The 15,532-nt window shown below is 37.0% G+C and overlaps 1 protein-coding gene across 8 annotated transcripts in view; it reads left to right on the forward strand.

The window, feature by feature from the left end:
• Positions 1-15,532, forward strand: part of HERC2 (HECT and RLD domain containing E3 ubiquitin protein ligase 2) — a 216,296-nt gene that overhangs the window by 149,308 nt on the left and 51,456 nt on the right. For 6 of the 8 annotated variants that reach the window (XM_067559971.1, XM_067559977.1, XM_067559972.1 and 3 more), the window contains 13 exons: positions 353-464; positions 2,399-2,480; positions 2,639-2,782; positions 3,356-3,446; positions 3,857-3,886; positions 6,171-6,348; positions 6,573-6,654; positions 6,735-6,906; positions 10,038-10,182; positions 10,826-11,051; positions 12,069-12,240; positions 12,919-13,105; positions 14,020-14,160. In XM_067559971.1, the coding sequence (XP_067416072.1) occupies positions 353-464; positions 2,399-2,480; positions 2,639-2,782; positions 3,356-3,446; positions 3,857-3,886; positions 6,171-6,348; positions 6,573-6,654; positions 6,735-6,906; positions 10,038-10,182; positions 10,826-11,051; positions 12,069-12,240; positions 12,919-13,105; positions 14,020-14,160 (1,762 nt within the window). The remainder of the gene's footprint in view (positions 1-352; positions 465-2,398; positions 2,481-2,638; positions 2,783-3,355; positions 3,447-3,856; positions 3,887-6,170; positions 6,349-6,572; positions 6,655-6,734; positions 6,907-10,037; positions 10,183-10,825; positions 11,052-12,068; positions 12,241-12,918; positions 13,106-14,019; positions 14,161-15,532) is intronic. The other 2 variants (XM_067559974.1, XM_067559976.1) reach the window with 1 other exon arrangement.

The raw sequence follows: 15,532 nt of genomic DNA on the forward strand, positions 1-15,532 counted from the left end.
TTCCCTCCTCATGCTGAAAGATGCTTTGATTTGTTAAAACCAGCTAAAATTTCTACTTATGAGTAGTAGCTTTAACTGTATGGTCTGTCTAGTATACAGTGCAGAATCCTGCAGTTCTGTGGATCTCTTGCACTTTTAAAGTACTATTGGGTGAACTATTAAAACATTTCTTCTTATGACAGAAAATCACAACTTTGAAGCTACACTGAACTTAATTTCACAAAGAGAGGATATTTACGTTTCAAAATGTAAAATAGATGGTTAAAATATAAACGCAAGTCAAAGTTAATTTAATGTCATAGTATACCTATAGGCTGTGGAACTGACATTCTCTTTTTCTCAATGTACCTAGTCTTGTTAGGAAGAAGATGGCAGGGCTGGAATCAGCAGCTACAATAAGAACCAAAGTTTTTGTTTGGGGGCTGAATGACAAAGATCAGTTGGGAGGACTAAAGGGTTCCAAGGTATTGTCTTTGTTCAAAAATTGTTTGTGTAAAACAAAAGATGTCTAATGAAGTACATAAATCACACACTGATTGATTTCAACATTTTAATGGTTTATCAAAACCCTCCAGGACTAGACACATAATGACTTTCCAGTGCTCTAAAGCATTTGAATATCTGTCACTGGCAGATTGAGAAAATGGATCTTAAAACTACCTTTTCAATTCCAGTTTGATTTTTAGCAGCTGCCGTTTTGAAGCAGGCAGCTTCTCTCACTTAAAATCTCATCTTTCAGATGGTAGAAGATTATGCTTTTAACTCTGAAAAATCATAGTAGTCAATATCTTGCAATTGTGTACCATAGAAATGATTGTTGCAAAGGTGCTTAGTTTGCAGATCAGTACAAATTATTTCTACCCCAGGAAACTTTTACAATTATTGGTGCTGGTTCAGTGATCCGAAGAAAGAAAATGTGTTCCTGACTCTTATTAGTATAATCCATTTTATTGTGAAAAGTTATCTGAGGAGAAATTTCAAATAAGTGCATCTTCTTAACCTAGCACTTCGGTCTTTCCTTTACACACCTGTTTGTTTTTTGGGAGTCTGCAGTATGGTTTAGCGTGAGAAATGTGTAACATATTTAATCATTTTAAGATGTCATTACTTTAAAAATTCAATTGAGTAAAAGGAACACTTCTATTTTAAAATAAGAGTAAAAAATTGATCTACTTGTTTGTTTGCAGAGTTTCATATAGGATTGTAAAAATCTACAAAAATATATTCTCTGTCAATTCCGGAGCAAGCAGTTAAACAACACACGGTCTTCCCAGAGTTATTCCTATTTTAATTGACATTGACACAGTGCACAGATTCATAAATATAATTTGGGGGAAAAATTTTTTTTCAGTTGAATCCTTTTTCCAATTGCCATTGAAGTCGATGGGATTCTTCTGTGGGATTCTTCATGGAACCCTGTGACCTGTCCCTGACTTTTACTAAAAAATATCCTTGATGGGAGGCAAATAGTCAGAGCGTTGCCAGGGGCTTGAAGCTGCTTCAGCCCCGCTGCTTCTGTGGCAGGGTCTGATGCAACCCTGGCCTTCTGGTGGGCCTGAGGCTGGCTGTTGATCAGCTGTTCTGACAAGCCGGGGGCCGGCCTGTTGACAGCTGCTCCATCCCTGCTCCCGAACAAATTATGGAGGTCCTGGAAATCACGGAATCCGTGACCTCCATGACAGAATCTAAACCTTACTTATTGTAATGAAAAAGTCTTTCTGGAAACACAAGATTTTTTTTCTAGCTGCATGTCAGTAAATAAATATTTACTTTCGTGATGTAAGGAGATATTCCTAACTTGAATATATGTAAACTATGAACATTTGAAAAGGACAGTGTCAGCCTCTGTTTAGATAAAGTCAACCTGACAAAAGATTTCATTGTAATAAAGGGGGGAATATAGCTTACTTTGTCACTTGGTTTTTCTCATTATATCTGATCCATATTGTTAAGGAACTTTGCTTTTGGATTAACTGCAGTTTAAAGAATATAGAGAAAATAAATTCTGACAAGGGTTTGTTTACTCAAGAAAATTATAATTAAAAAAAAATTGTATATCTTGCTTCACCTTTTTCTTGTAGTGGTTACTTATTTATCCCAGTTTTATATAACACACCCTTCCCTTGCTCTAAGCTCTTGATCTGTTTCAGTTAATTAAGTAATTGATTAATATCTGTGAGGTTTCCAGATAATGGGGTAGAGAAGTGCCATCAAAAAGTTAATAAATAAAATTTTACTAGCCACTGGTTGGTTAAACTAAATAAACCAGTTTATCATACTGGAATTGAACTGCAAGGACCTGGTTGCCTTTTTATTTATTTTTTTTTTAAGCACAAATAACTGACTTTTAAATCTGATTTTATGCAATAATCTCCCTCTCTTCTCCAAATATTTCTAGATAAAGGTTCCTTCATTCTCGGAAACCCTTTCTGCCTTGAATGTAGTACAGGTAGCTGGTGGATCCAAAAGCCTTTTTGCAGGTAGGATAACTCTATGTGCAAAGTTTCTGCATTTCAAATTCCCCTCTTCCCTTTACCCCTGGTCTAAAAATGAAAAGTAGAATTATTTTTTAAGAGGTAGGAACAAAGTCTCATTTGAATTTTTTATTAATGGAAATTTAAAACCCTTTTCATTTTAGTAACTGTAGAGGGTAAAGTATACGCCTGTGGAGAAGCCACTAATGGAAGACTTGGTTTAGGCATATCCAGTGGTACTGTGCCTATTCCCCGACAGATTACAGCTCTCAGTAATTATGTAGTGAAGAAGGTGGCTGTTCACTCAGGTACTGACTTTTTACATTTCTCCATGGGAACGTAAACATTATGTACTTTTGAGATTAAAAGTGAAAGCTTTTTGTCAACTCTTGCGCACTGTATGGTTCTAGTGCAAAGGATATAGAATAGTTATTGACCTTTAATACAGGAGTAATTGGCTGAAATTCTATAGCCTGCAGAAAGGAGGTCTGAATTTTCGTAGTATAATTTTTTTGGTCAATCCAGTGGAAATATTTTCCTTTTTTGCCAAGTTAGGTAACTCTTTTCAGTTTGAAAATAGTGATTTAAGTGATTTGTTTCCACTGAAGGAAAATGTTCACCCTGGATACTTTTATGAAAAAGCTATAAAATAAGTTTTTTCACCTTGACAGTGGACAATGTGAAAATGAATGCTTCTGAAGATACCAAAGAGTTATTGGGTGGGGAGTGTAGCACTATATTAAATTACAGCAGTAAAGGGATGTTAAATTTCTTGGCTTTTGCCTGGCTTTTTGCTACCCTGTTGACCATGTGCACATTTCTACTGGAGGACGAAAAAATACATCTTTGCTGTTTGAAACTTGAAGTTTAAACCCTTACAGGTGGCCGGCATGCTATGGCTTTAACTGTGGATGGGAAGGTATTTTCATGGGGCGAAGGAGATGATGGAAAACTTGGCCACTTCAGCAGAATGTAAGGATATAATTTCTATTAGTACCTTGAAATAGAAAATATTTCAAACTGAATCATAGTTAGCACGCAGTGACAGTATTTAAATATATAAGATATAAAGAATTGTGTTACAAAAAGAGTCTTTTGCAATACCTATCAATTTTGTATGATGGAAACTAAGATTTTAATGCAATTTCATTAGTTTGAAAGGAAAGGGATACTCAAGTTAAAATTAATATATTTTTTTAAAAATAGATTTCTTTCAATGGGCAAGGTCAGTCTTTAATTGGGTGTCTTGTATATTCATTATTGAAAAGTTATGTGAGAGGCAGCAAGAGTATTGGTTGCCAGTGTGGATGGACGGGGGTGGTGGTTGTGGGGTGTTGAGATGCCTTCCTACTGCCTGATAAGGTTCCTCTCATGCTCTCTAGAAGTTCTTCAATTTTCACCTCAGTTTCAAGGTAAGATGCCCACTAAAATTTTTGAATGGTTGATAAAACAAATAATGCTAAAAGTGCTTTGTCCATAGTGAATTGGTACTGCCCTACCTGACTGAGCTATGTCTTATGTCAAGCCCTTTCTCCATCATATGGCAATAATTCAAATTTGCATTAGTAGCCCTACTGTTGTCAGTATCAGGTAGGCTGCTGTGATCTATTAATTAATTGTTAAGCTACTTGAGATTCCCTATGGAAGATGCTGTAGAATTGCAGAGCAGTATAGTGCGCTCTGATTCTACACTGGTGTACTGTAGATAGGCCATAAATAAAAAGACATTTGTTACACTATTAGTCTCTAAATCTAGTATTTCAAAATATCTGTTAGCTTAGAAATGTTCTCTGGCTGAGGCTGAATTAGAAGCTCAATATTTGATATTCAAAGCTACTTGTGTGAAAGCTGATATTTTATTGAAGTGGTAAAACAAAAGTACCAACATTAGATTTGGTACTAACAACCCACACCATACCATCTACTTAAGTCATTATTTATTATTAATTTTGTAGTCTAAGAATTGTGTGATGCCTTTAAGTTTGCACAACGGGTTTTGTAGTTCTATTTCTTTTTTTTGATAGTTGGCATGCTTCTTTGGAGCTTGGGAGTGGATTTCTTTCTTGAAAATTTCATAAATTTCAAACACTTTTTAGCAAGGAAAGAGTCAGAAAAATAGTTCTATACTCACTTTTTCTGTGATATACACCCTTCAGGTTATTTTAATATTAAAATACCCAATAGAAAATTCTTCTTCATACTATGTAGTTCTCAGAGGTGTTCTTAGGCACGTCACACAATACATAGAAAAATACAGTACGTGCCTCAGAACTTGAGTCTCAGAGAAGACATGACTCAACAAGTGTGTGGAAGACAAAAAGAAGGGGAAGGTATGAGGCCTGGGAGGACAAAAGTTAGAGCAATGCCATTATGCAACTGAAATATGGCTTTATTAGTTTAAGCCTAGGCACGTATAGTGTTTGTTACGTATTTCTCTCTTTATTAAATATAATTATAAGCAGAGAACATTCTTGACTTATTGTGAGCATTGTATATGTGCTGCTGCCACCTGCATGACATTACCCTGATAGCCCTGCACCTGCCGGGCATTGCTGGGCCATTGTGGAGGGACTGGAACCTTACTATTGTGATTGAAATGTATTTTCACAAAGCCCTACTTAATTTGTTTATAAATGTTAAAAGGTTATAATATGCAATATTATGTATTAAATATATATAATATACTTAAATTGAAACTAGTCCATGAATCCAGTGAGTGGAATGTTGAATTTAACAAAAAGACCTTCTACTTTCGCAGGCAAATGCTGCAGTGATATTCACAATAAACATCTCCAGTACTGTAGCTGACATCTGACAATGAATGCTGTTTAGTCGGTTCCCCTTTTAAAGAGTATAGCTGGAATAGGAATGGGCACCTCTTTTCCTCATCCTCTTGCTCTACACAACAGTCTTCATGCCGCTGTATTGGAGGCTCAGCCAAGTGCACCCCCATTCTGTGCCATCCTTCTCCATCCTATGCAGAGCAGGACCAAGAGATCAGAGTCCATGCTTCTGGGCTGGTGTATAGGGCCTAGGGGCCTCCATTATTAGGACTGAAATGGCTTTGCAAAAAATATTTGGCCAATAGTGAATATTTTTTTCAGACAGAATTTGTTCATAATTATCTATTCAGAGCTGAATTTCAGTATCATTTTTTGAAGATGGTATTTCTCCAGTAGACGCATCTACAGAAACTTCTAACTGATAACATTGGATTATTACAGCTGACAGTTTTAAATATTTGACTTTTTACTTTCGCTACTATTAATTTTCAGAAATATCTCAGTGTGGATAATTAAGACAGATAATTCAGTTTCACTTTTTGAAGTACACATTTTAGTTTGTTTCTCTTGCTGATTCTTCATTATCAGGATGCTGCAGAGTGTATTACATATAATTTCTTTAGAAATGAACTTAAAAATAGTTGAAAATGAAAATATGTATTCAGCTTTTTAAATTTTTTTACCAAACCTATAATTTGGGTCTAAATTGATTTGAACAGTGCATCTTTAAGCTAAATAGAAAAATAAATTAAATCAGTGACTTAAAGTGAAACACTGGAGTCTATATATTAGCATTAGGGCATGATGGCCATTTAGGTGTTTAATATTACATGAGGCATTGGAGGGTTGGGAATGAAATATATTGCATAACATCACAAAAAGAAAGTGATAAATCCTTTTATTCTATCTTTAGGAATTGTGATAAACCAAGATTGATAGAAGCATTGAAAACCAAGCGTATCCGTGATATTGCTTGTGGCAGTTCTCACAGTGCTGCCATCACCTCTAGTGGTGAACTGTATACATGGGGCCTTGGAGAATACGGCAGGCTGGGTCATGGAGATAATACTACACAACTCAAACCGAAGATGGTAAATACATGAGGTGTTTCCTGGCTGTGATAGTGTCTATTTGTATATGCAACAGAATAGAAAATAAAGGTAGAAATAAAGCTAAGAATCCCAGAGCAGTGTGTAATGTGAGCTTGGATGTATAAAAAACAAAACAAGTCACAAATATCTTGAAATTTCTGTAAACTTTAAATCATGCTTTTAATGTATTTGAGGCAGCATGCTTACTTTCCTGTGTGTTGTAGGTTAAAGTGCTTCTTGGTCACAGAGTCATTCAAGTTGCTTGTGGAAGCAGAGATGCTCAGACTCTGGCTTTGACAGATGAAGGTAGGATTGCTTTAACAATTTAACAGCATATCAGAATATTGTGATCATAATCTGACATACAGTTTGGTTCATTTTACTAGGTTTGGTGTTTTCCTGGGGGGACGGTGACTTTGGAAAACTGGGCCGAGGAGGAAGTGAAGGATGCAACATTCCTCAGAACATTGAAAGGCTAAATGGCCAGGGCGTGTGCCAAATTGAGTGTGGGGCTCAGTTCTCTTTGGCACTTACCAAGTCTGGAGTGGTGTGGACCTGGTATGTCAAGCTTGCTAAGAAATATTTACAAAAAATTTCAAGGCATTTGAGTTGTTGATTGCTACTGACTAGCTTATTACATACATGTTTTGTGCACATGCCTAGTTCATTCTAAAACATCTTGTTGTTACCACCACCAACTTCTCCCAACCCCCTGTTCACTTGTTTGCACTCTCACCTGTTACATTTTGTCTGTTACAGTGTAAGCTCTTTGGGGAAGATACTGTCATTTACTAAATGTTTGTACAGTGTGTGACCTGTCCGTGCCTTGGGTAGTCACCTAAAAATACCAAGGTCAGGGCAGGCTGCAAAAGGAGAACAGATTTCCCCAGCACTGGTGGATGACACCTTATATTTCCCAACAAGCCACAAACAGGGCTTCTCATTCCTCACACTGGTTATCAAGAAGCTAATACAAAATATACACAACCCCTTTTATTGCATTTCAGCCTCAGGCTCCCAATCAGCCACTAGGTCCAGTAAAGAGAGAACTTATCTAAAACTCTGTGCTCTTTACCAAAAAGGTTCCCTTGACCTCAAAGGATCACCCACATTATGAAATCGTTACAAGTTTGGATCTTACCCAAAATACCATGCTGCCAGCAAATCCTTTACTAACTACAATTAAAGGTTTATTAGAAAAGAAAAGAAACTATAAGAGAAATGTTAAATGATTAAAGCAATCAGATACATACAAATGATTTGAAAGTCCATATATTTCTGATTTCCAGTAGAATTGTGGAGTCTGCACGCTTGTATAGTCCCTCTGGTGTACATCCAGTACCTGGATGGATCTCAGTCTTTTGTTGCACAGCTTCAGTTGTAGATGAGTTAATCCAGAGGCAGGTGAAGACTAAAGATGACAATATGGATGTGGTGCAGCTGTCTTTTATGTCCCTTGGCCTTTGCCATGCTGTTTGTGGAAATTTACAGAAATAAGATGGAGTCCGGGGTCATATTAGTAAGTCCGGGTGACTCAGGTGTAACCCCGGCTTCTCTCCCTGTGTGCATTGTACCTGTGAGTTTCCTTAATGGGCCTTTAAGTAGCTTATTGCTGCAGCCATTCTGTCTGGGGTGTCGCCCAGAACCATAGCCCAAGTGGAAATAGATATGCCTTACATATTTATAACCTACATTACAAATATGACACATACACATAAACGATATCATCATATTTAGCAAATTATAACCTTTCTAACAGTTCATATCAATTATTGTAATTTTGAAATATAAATATTAAATCACATTATAAATGGTCCCCCTACTCCAGCCAGCATCACAGAGTGCCTATCACAAATGCCTGGTTGAGGTGTATCCATTCTAGTGCAGTAAAAATAAATAGAAATAACGATTATTGTGATAAAAGAAAATATGTAGTCTATGAAATAGTATAGCTCAGTTCTTCTATTTAAGTGAAAGCACGTGTTCTGCTGTGTCTTATATATATTCTCTAATTACAGAAGCACTGGTTGTGATTCCATTGTTAGGATTTAGTTTTTCCACTTGAATCAGGGAGTCAGCTATTTTGTGTATAGAGAATACAGCATATTTTCCTCAAAATTAGAATACTCTTTGAGTATAGAATGAGAACTTACCGTCTGAGACTTTACAAGTGAATTGGTTAATTATTTTTTAATAATAATTTTAAGTAAAAATTTATTAAAGATAATTCATGAAACTTAAAACTTAAGATATTTTTTGTTCCAAATGATCTCAGTAACACAATAACACAGGGTCTTCAACCATCCTGTTTGGTTAAATTGAATTCTTTGCTCAGGCTATATCTGAAAAACTTTTTGGGCTTTATTCTTCATAAATGAATGTTTCTTCTTCAACACATGCTGGTGAATAATAATTTTCTGTCGTGAACACCACAGCAATCTGTAGTCTTTCCAAATGGTTATCTCCTGTTGCTCTCAATGAGAGTGAAGTTAACAGTGTCTTTAGTAAAAATGTCCTCCTTCAAAATGACTGCTGCCACCTATTGGTTTCAGTGTGAGGGAAGCCAAGTTGCCCGTGGGCCTCAGTTTTCCCTTTCGTAAGCCCTGATGTGTAGTGACACCACAAAGAGTTGGGGGGAAGAAAATCAAAGGTCTTTAAAAATAAATTTAATCTAAACTGGGACTACAGACACTAAAATATTTAATGATAATTACTGTGGTTATTGCTTGACATCACTGCAAGGCAAAGCTAAGCTTGTTTGTGTGCCTCAGCTGTACATTTGCGTACCTAGCATGCTTGGATTTATTTTAAGTTTAAATCTGAATTTCCTGGTTTTGTAGTACTTGTTCTGGGGTGTAATTAGAACTCCCAAGTAATGGTTTTTATGATACTAATATATATTCAATTCCATCATAACAGTTTTTATCTGGAAAAGACTGTTGAAGCTAAGGACTTGTGGAGAAACTGATTTCCAACAGACACCGATTACTGTTACAAAATACAATAGGAAAAAATGAGAATGAGAATTGTCACCTCTTACTAATACTCTTTTTTTTTTTTTTTTTTTTTTTTTTCCCCGCTTAGATGATACTGTTGGTGATATCTTGAGTTATTTGTTTAGTCTAATTATGGCAAGAGAGTAGTACAGAGTTAATGGTGTGTCTCAGACAATTAAGGATAATTTCATATGTTGATAATAAAAATAATCTGTGTTTTAGGCTATCTGAAATCTCCGTCATGCACACAGTTAAGCACATGTGCAATTTTACTCATGTGAGTAGAGTCATTGTCTCATTGCAGGGCCTCTGTTTATCTAACTTGTAAGCTTAATAATGAATTTAATGAGTTAAAAATCCATTCATTTTTGAGTACATCACCTCCTGAGTAATTTATAATAGTAAGGTATTTCAATGCAGAAAGAATGAATTTTACGCACCCGCAGTACTGGTCCTCAAATAAACATAAATAGTAACTTTATTATTGAGGCCAATGTATGAAAGACTGCGGAATTTTTGCTGCCCTCTATGGATGAGTCTTCCCAAGTCAGGTTTGAAGGTTGTCAAGAAATTTGTATTGCTGCTGTTTATGCTTTCCCTTTGGATATATAAAGGGTTTAAATTCACAAAGGATTCAAAGTTTGGAACAGTATAATTGCCTTGAATTTTACCTTTATTCCTTGTCTGTTCCAGGGGCAAGGGGGATTACTTCAGGCTAGGTCATGGCACTGATGTTCATGTGCGAAAGCCACAGGTTGTGGAAGGACTGAGGGGGAAAAAGATTGTACATGTGGCTGTAGGTGCACTTCACTGCCTGGCTGTCACTGACACAGGACAGGTATGTTATTCTGGTCCAGAAAGAGTTAGAATACTGAAGCAGTGTAATGTAGTAACAGCAGTAATACTGAATGGAATCAATAGTCTTAATTATATATTGTTTTACTTCTCAAAGCACTGCACAAATATTAATGTGATTGTCACTTAGAATTTCCTAGCCTTCATATATTTATTAAACCTTGATTGTCATTTTACTATAGCTTTTGCATTTTTGTTCCTTATTTTTTATTGTAACATGGAATGTTTCAGAGACATCTGCTCTTCACTCTTAAGATGCAGAAGCAACCATAATGTTCTGATAGTACATGTTTGTGCTCTATATTTGGTGATAGCATAAATATCATAGATATGCAGAGCCCCAATAAAATTCAGGTGCTAATATTCCCATTCATTTCATGTACACTCAGAATTATGAACTAGTATATGAATCTGCTCCCAGAATGAAGCTCTTCTGTGCAATATTAGCATATAACACCTAAAAGCATCAACGGTTAAATATGAAGGTGATAGCGACTCTAGAAATATCTTAAATTAGTAATGTAAGTCATTTAGAGATAAGATCCTATCATAGTAATTTTGAAAATAGCAGAAGTATATGAAAGACTTCATGAAACAAAGTAACATGTAGAACTGTCTGTTGGCAGGTTTATGCTTGGGGTGACAATGATCATGGACAACAAGGCAATGGAACTACTACAGTCAATAGAAAGCCCACTCTTGTACAAGGCTTAGAAGGCCAGAAAATTACACGTGTTGCTTGTGGATCTTCCCACAGTGTAGCGTGGACAACAGTGGATGTAGCTACACCATCTGTTCATGAGCCAGTACTCTTCCAAACAGCTAGAGACCCTTTAGGCGCTTCTTATCTAGGTAATACAAAGCTTGTGTTTATTGCCTTAAAATTTGTAGATCGTGTGCGTGTGTGCGCGGGCGGGCGGGCGGGTGGGGACAGGCGGGTGTGGGAGAGGAGGTGGTTGTCCAGGATGAAAGCCATTTAAACGTACTGACTTGCTGAAAATGGAGGAAGTGAGAAGGGTAACAGGACTTGGGGAAGCTAAAACATTGTATGCCATGAAGCTGAGGAGTCCTACAAAAGTAGCACCAGTTTGAACTTTTAAGTGTCTCTGACAAACAGTTTAAGTCCAAAATGCATTAGCAAAAATGAGATCCATTTTGGACAGTAGACTTCTGGAGGCAGGGACTTGGTCTTCTGCCCCACCCCTTCCTTTATTTATTTATTTGGGGGGGGGGCGGTTGTACTGTGCTTATCACTTTGGGGCCTTATCCTGATAGGGGCTTCTGGATGCTACCATAATATATCTATTTTGCCTCTTACAAATAATTCTTCTTGATGCAAATGTTATCCTATGTCTTGATTTCTAAGTCAAGTGACCGCCGTTAAAGAGGGAGGCAGCGTTCTATGATGGCAGCTTCCCAGTTTATCAGAACCAGGATTTAGTTAGACCTGAGTAACAAAAAAATGTTCTATGTAAAAGGTCAGAATATTTTTGCTATTTGTCTTTTAATACATAAGCTATCTTACCTGAAAAGAACAGCAGCAATAACAGAACTTCATATATGTACAGTATATGTTATTAAGTACTCAAGCTACCTGCTAAATTTTTGTCCAAGTAAAACTTATTTTAGAGGCCAATAAGCAAGCTAGTGATGTTGAAGAGTCTCCACTCTCATAAGTTTTAGACCTCTGTTATATATGAAAGTCATTGCTGAACTAGACTCAATATTTGGTTTTATATCAGAATTACAGGAATTGTAGACTTAGACTCCTCTTCAAAACTTGCATTAAGCAGGTAGCAAACAAAGCCAGTTATTCATTATTATATTTATATAGTCTTTTAAAAGCTTGTCTGGCTCTCTTTTTCCCAGGTGTCCCATCAGATGCAGATTCTTCTGCTGCCAGTAACAAAATCAGTGGTGCAAACAGTTCCAAACCTAATCGCCCTTCCCTCGCCAAGATTCTTCTGTCGCTAGATGGGAACCTTGCCAAGCAACAAGCATTATCTCATATACTGACAGCATTACAAATCATGTATGCCAGGTAGGCATGCCAACATTCTTGAATTTTACAGGGTGAAGCATGGATGTTAAGCTACTTCATACAATTTCTCCGTTGTATCAGGTAATCATGGGTATAAAATAGGGCTCGAAGATGTATGATTTAACTTCATCTAAATTTCCTTTTGGCGTTTACTTGAAATTGACCTGTTTACAGAGGTTTTCCTGACACTACTGTCTTATGTAGAATAGGAAACTCTAAATCTCTGCAACAAAATATTAACTTAGCTTTATAGAAGTGTTTATATGAGAGCACATCATCCAAATAAAAACTGAATGATAACTTTTCAAAGGTGCAACTCCAAACAATATCCTTGTTGTATACCTTGCTGCTGAGAATGTGTATCACTGAACAGAGGGCTTTTTTTGAGATTTGTTGGTTTCTGTTTAAAGACAGGAGAAATATTTGTGGCAAAGAGTATGAAAAGAAACTTGTGGAAAACATTGGTTTAAAAAACCCCAAATTGTAGGCCTCTGTAACTATCTCAGCTAAATGAGAGTCCTCCCATACAGAATGGAAAAAAGCTACCCTGTAGGCTGCAAACATTGAAAACCACCACTTTTATTATTATTCTAGCTGAATAACATGACAGTTTTATTCAAAGGATTTGATGATTCTAGTATTAATCTGTCCTCAACAGTTTGTTCATTTTTGATTTAGGGATGCAGTTGTTGGAGCCCTGATGCCTGCAAGTATGATTGCACCAGTGGAATGTCCTTCTTCATCCCCGGTCCCCCCACCAGATGCTGCTTCTACAGGGAGCCCTGCCAATGGCGAAGAGTATATGCTAGCAATGGATGTAGAAGAGCGACTGAGCCCAAATCCCTGGCAAGATAGGAGAGGAGAGGTAAAATAAATAAATAAAATCACAGTTAGTTTTGCTATCAGAGCAATAATTTTGGAGTGCTGAAATATCCATTAACAATAATGCTGTAAAGTATTTTCATTTATTGAATTTGACAGTAGCATGTGTAAGAACTTTACTTCAGCATCTGTCTAACTTCTAGAATCAATGCCATAAAGTGTCTGTGATTTGTCAGTTGTGCCTGGAAAGACTAATAGCTTATTGTGATTATAATTTGTCAATTCATGAGTTTCAAAGTCCAGTAAATCAGATAAAAGCATAAGGATGATAAAGTAATTTCTTCCCATGTTTTAGACCTGATTCAAGGATACTGGCATTTTCTTAATCAGGTATTGAAACAATTTAAGAGTAGAGGTAGATTTATAAGCAGGATTTTAAAAAAAACAAATGACAAGGTGAAGAGAATTGTCAGTATCTAAATCTTATTTCAAATGTAACAAATAATTGTAACATTTCTATTGTGTGATATATTGAAAAGAAAGCCAGATAGAAACATACTGTGTGGGTTCTTTAATGTTAAAAGGAGTAAACATCAACAATAATTTTTTCACTAAAGAGAATATATCTTCCCCATTCCCCACAGACTTGACTTGTTTGTCTCATCCACTTGTAATGTCTTGTGTTTTAGATTGTAAGCTGTTTGGGATAGAAACTGTCATCTTACGGCATGTTCATACAGCACCTAGTACAGTGGGGCCCACATTTCGTTTGCCTATAGGCACCACTGCAATCTAAAGGTTAATACAAGGACTGCATTTTTTGATGAAGATGCTCTTATTTTTAGGTGTCTTTTTCCTGAGCTCAAACTGTCCTGAAAGTACTTTTTTAAAAGTCTAGTTAAACGTGCAAAATCTTATTGCTCTGCCATCTGGTTAACTATTATGTTTTTCAACTAGGTTGTTTCTTCAGAAGATGCTGTGACGCCCTCTGCTGTAACTCCCTCAACTGCTGCTGCCTCGTCTCGTCCTTTCATTCCAGTCACTGATGATCCTGGAGCTGCCAGTATCATAGCAGAGACCATGACCAAAACCAAAGAAGTAATGTTGCTAATATTTTTATGACTATAGGTTTTATTATGCATCTCCAGCAAGCAATTGAATATTTCTGGTGTTTGACAGATTATGTCAGAGTTTAAAAAAAAAAAAAAAATCTGGTGCTACAGGAACGGCTGTATGCATGCTATCTTGTGGGAAACTCAGGTTCTGCAGTCACCTCTGAACTCGTTACTTAGTACATGTCCCATTTCTTGTTTATAACATAATATAACCCTATGTATGTAGTTAGTTAGCTCTGTGTAATGCAAATATATTTTTTTATGGTGCTAGGTAGAGCTGATCAAAAGAAAATTTTGAAATTTTTTTCCCATTAAAAAATGCTGTTTTGTCAAAGCTGAAATGTTTCATAAAAATGTATTTTGACAAAAATTTAGTTGGAAAGGTTTTTTTAGTCCAGGATTGAATTTCTGGAAGGGAAGAGAGGGACTACAGAATAACCAATAGCCTGGTGGTTAGAACACGCATTTGAGATATGGGAGACCCCAGAGGAAGAGGGGTGAAAGAATAATCACTCCAGAATAATCAATAATGATCTGGTGCTCCTCCTATCATGGTAGAGTCCCAACGTTGATCTTCTTTTCCAATACTGAAGAAGAAACATAGGAAGGCTGCACTGAGGGACAGCATCGTCTAAGAGAGGAGGTCTCCAGAACAGTGTCCAGCAATCAAGCTGAAAAGTAGAGTAGAGCACGCACGGTGCCAAGCAATTCTGTCTACAGTGCAGGTGGAACCTTAGGTGGGATCATTGAATCCAGCACCATTACCAGTGCTGTTGAGACCAACCTCTAAGGGAGCACCGTGTTCTTTAACAGTGCCATCCTCTTTGGCTCAGCAGCACCAAGAGAATCTTCTGGTGCTATCAACATCTGAGGCTTATGCTGTGGCAAGTTAGCTGCTGAGCCTATTGGTGCTGGTGGTTCAAGAGACATTTCATCCAGTATCGACAGACACCAAAGGATTTCCTGGCTGCTATAGTTCACCCATTAGTCCATCTTCTCTCACAAAGATCAAGTGTCTTTACATCATTACTCCCCAGTACCGAGAAGCACCGCACCTCCCGCATTGAATGACTTGGGTTTGTCATCTGAGTCAGAAATTGGATCTTACATGTCACAGCTGTGTCATGTAAAACATCACTCTGCTATGAGAGGTTTTCACCATTGGTGTTCAGCAGAGGCTCCATGTTGGTCAGTTGGTAAAGAGCCTTGGCTGGGAAGAAATTGGATTCCAATGTCACAGCAGCGATTGTTTTGGAGCCAGTGTGGATTTCCATCCACCACTAGTTCCTCTTCTCCCCTTCCCTGCTCTACATCCACTGGCATGTTCAGTGAGGTCTCACATGGGCTCTGCAGCT

The sequence above is a fragment of the Emydura macquarii genome, unplaced genomic scaffold (assembly GCF_026122565.2).
Source record: "Emydura macquarii macquarii isolate MOO-44397 ecotype Brisbane River unplaced genomic scaffold, CSIRO-AGI_Emac_v2 contig_2207, whole genome shotgun sequence".
In the NCBI taxonomy this organism is placed as follows: Eukaryota; Metazoa; Chordata; order Testudines; family Chelidae; genus Emydura; species Emydura macquarii.